At 45.7% G+C, this 3,077-nt stretch overlaps 1 protein-coding gene across 1 annotated transcript in view; it reads left to right on the forward strand.

The window, feature by feature from the left end:
- Positions 1-2,284, forward strand: part of LOC311112691 (synaptotagmin-4-like) — a gene marked incomplete at its 3' end in the record, with an annotated part of 6,192 nt that extends 3,908 nt beyond the window's left edge. Inside the window, exon 3 of the mRNA XM_084155823.1 lies at positions 2,276-2,284. Coding sequence (XP_084011949.1) covers positions 2,276-2,284 — 9 coding nt within the window. The remainder of the gene's footprint in view (positions 1-2,275) is intronic.
- Between the last annotated feature and the right edge of the window lie 793 nt (positions 2,285-3,077).

Consider the following 3,077-nt stretch of genomic DNA (forward strand, 5'->3'; position numbering starts at 1 on the left):
AGACCAGGGTCTCATTCACAATGGTATCGGAGAACAAACATCTCATAAGATGATAATTCAATAAAACAATGTACTACAGGATACAGCAGATGCAGACGCACCACAGCTCAACAACACTAATAACCCACCACAACACTAATAACCCACCACAACCAACCACAACACTAATAACCCACCACAACCAACCACAATACGAATAACCCACCACAACACTAATAACCCACCACAACCAACCACAATACGAATAACCCACCACAACACTAATAACCCACCACAACACTAATAACCCACCACTATCAACCAGGGTCTCATTCACAATGGTACCTGAGAACAAACATCTCATAAGATGATAATTCAATAAATGTATTACAGGATACAGCAGATGCAGACACACCACACCTCAACATTATTCCACCTCGTCTAGGGGCAACTTCACCCTCCAAGCAACTTCCACATACCTCTTAAGGAAGAGTCATGGCAAACATGCAAGTAGACTCACAAATGCTATACTCAAGGGACCAGCCAGTTCAACCCTTACCCTGAGGGACTGCAATTCCAGGCCACATCCAAAGTTTGCTAACAAGATGGACAAGCTTCCAACTGTTCATATGGTCAAGTCATTTGTACAGTGAGTCAGTGTGGCCTCAAAGAAGCTCAGTCAGCACTAAGAGAAACACAGTAAAACAAACCCTGCAACCACACACACACACACACACACGCACACTCTTCCAACAGTAACCCTGCAACCACACACACACACACACACTCTTCCAACAGTAACCCTGCAACCACACACACACACACACACACACACACACACACACACACACTCTCTTCCTACAGTATGGTTTAGAGTTATAGTTGTTTCATGCTTTAACACCCCTATTAGAAACCTTCTCACAATACTTCATTAGTTAGATTTCACTCTAACAGGCAGTGAAGTGTGGAACGTTCCAGAGTGCTGAGGCAGCGTAAAAAGACCAGAAATATAAAGACAGGAGGAGGAGGAGGAGATCTGCTTAAACGGGTTCGATGTGTAAAGCAGGCATTGTCTGTTTGGACACACACACACAATCACACAGTCACACACACACAGTCACACACACAATCACACACACACACACACACAGTCACACACACACACACACAATCACACAGTCACAGTCACCCCCCCCCCCCCCCCCCCCCCCCCCAGAAGAAGGGCTGCCTTCCAATAGTCTCTGTGACCCCCCCCCCCCCCCCCCCCCCCCCCCCCCCCAAACAACACCCTATTCTCTACAGAGAACCCTATGGGCCAGCCCTGTCGGTCCTGGTCAAAAGTACTGCACTATATAGGGAATAGGGTGCCGTATGAGACGCAACCAAGGGCTGTAATCTAGGGGGAAAGGAAGCTGGATCAGGGGGGTGATGAAAGGGTTAAAGGAAGCTGGATTAGGGGGGTGATGGAGGGGGTACTGGGGGAACACGGCAGGGCGGGGGTTGAGGCTAGGACTGAGGTTATTGTGTGACGACGTCATTCAATAATATGCCCATTCAAGGCGTTCAGTCACACACTCATAATTACACACAGTTACATACAAGTTCACACACACACACTTGAGTGGTTAAACAGGCTCCCGCCATTCCACCCACCCACTGAACTCTACAACTCTGGAGAGCATGACACTGTGGCATCACAGTATTGTGAAGCAATGGCATTGGGATGTCACACTAGACTTGGAACAAGACTTGGAACTGTCAGCCAATCGTTAAACAGGCTCCCGCCATTCCACCCACTCACAGTGTCCGGGTGATGTCATGGCATTGTGATGTCACACAAGACAACCAATCATTAAACAGGCTCCCGCCATTCCACCCACTCACAGTGTCCGGGTGATGTCGTGGCATTGTGATGTCACACAAGACAACCAATCATTAAACAGGCTCCCGCCATTCCACCCACTCACAGTGTCCGGGCGATGTCATGGCATTGTGATGTCACAGAACGGAATCCCTCTCACCCACTGAGAGACCAATTTCAGTCACTGTGACCAAGTTCAGGTGGTTTTTGTGTGTTCTTGCCTGACAAATTTCACCCACTTGTAACATCACAGAGCTTTGGTTTGGAAACCTGTCTCTCATTTCAACTACTCTCTGATATAAACCACAAACCCCCATATTGAAACTTTGATTGAAGTTCTGTTTGACTGGCTGTGAATGTAGTTGAATGTAATCGGTGTTGTTTTTAAATGTTCACAAAATGTTAATGTTCTGTTGTGGTCCTCTGTTGTGTTAGTTGACCTGATGCAAGGCACTTAACCCTAATTTGCTCCATGGGGCTCCGTACTACTATGGCTGACCCTGTAAAGCAGCACATTTCACTGCACCTATCCAGTGTATGTTACAATAAAACATTTTTTTTTAACTTTAACTGTACAGTTCAAAATATATTTATTAAAATAAAACAAGTTCTTAAATATGTTTTTTCTGATTATAATCTGCTCAGAGGTCAACCCAGATTTTGCGCCCCCTTCCCAGTCATGTGACATCCATAGATTAGGGCCTAATGATTTTTTTTCAATTGAGTGATTTCCTTATATGAACTGTAACTCAGTAAAATCTTTGAAATTGTTGCATGTTGCGTTTATATTTTTGTTCAGTATATATCCTTAGCGTGGAACCTTGCCAGTTTCAGTTGTGATCAGCAGTTATCACTGGTTAGAAGTCCCTGTAGCCTAGTCCTCTCTAGCCAAATAGTGACACACACACACACACAACCTAACACACACACTAAAACAAAAGGGGAAGATCTCAATTGCATACTTCTCGCGTTCTCTCTCCTCGTCTCCTTCTCAAAACCCACTGGATGAGAAAGCCAGAGGTCCCTCCCCTCTGACCTTATCCTCCAATGGGTGTTGAGAAGGACACAGGGTCATGTTAGTACAGAGGGCCAGTGTACTCTTTTTACTGGACTTCCTCTTTTCACAACCGTTTCAGTTTCAGTTGTGTGTGTGGGTGTGTGTGTGTGTGTGACAGAGAGAGGACAATCGAAGGAAAAAGCTGAGAAGGGGGCATATTTTTCTGCTGCGGTGCAGAGT

Source organism: Coregonus lavaretus (assembly GCF_964263955.1).
Source record: "Coregonus lavaretus genome assembly, chromosome: 39".
NCBI classification, from domain to species: Eukaryota; Metazoa; Chordata; class Actinopteri; order Salmoniformes; family Salmonidae; genus Coregonus; species Coregonus lavaretus.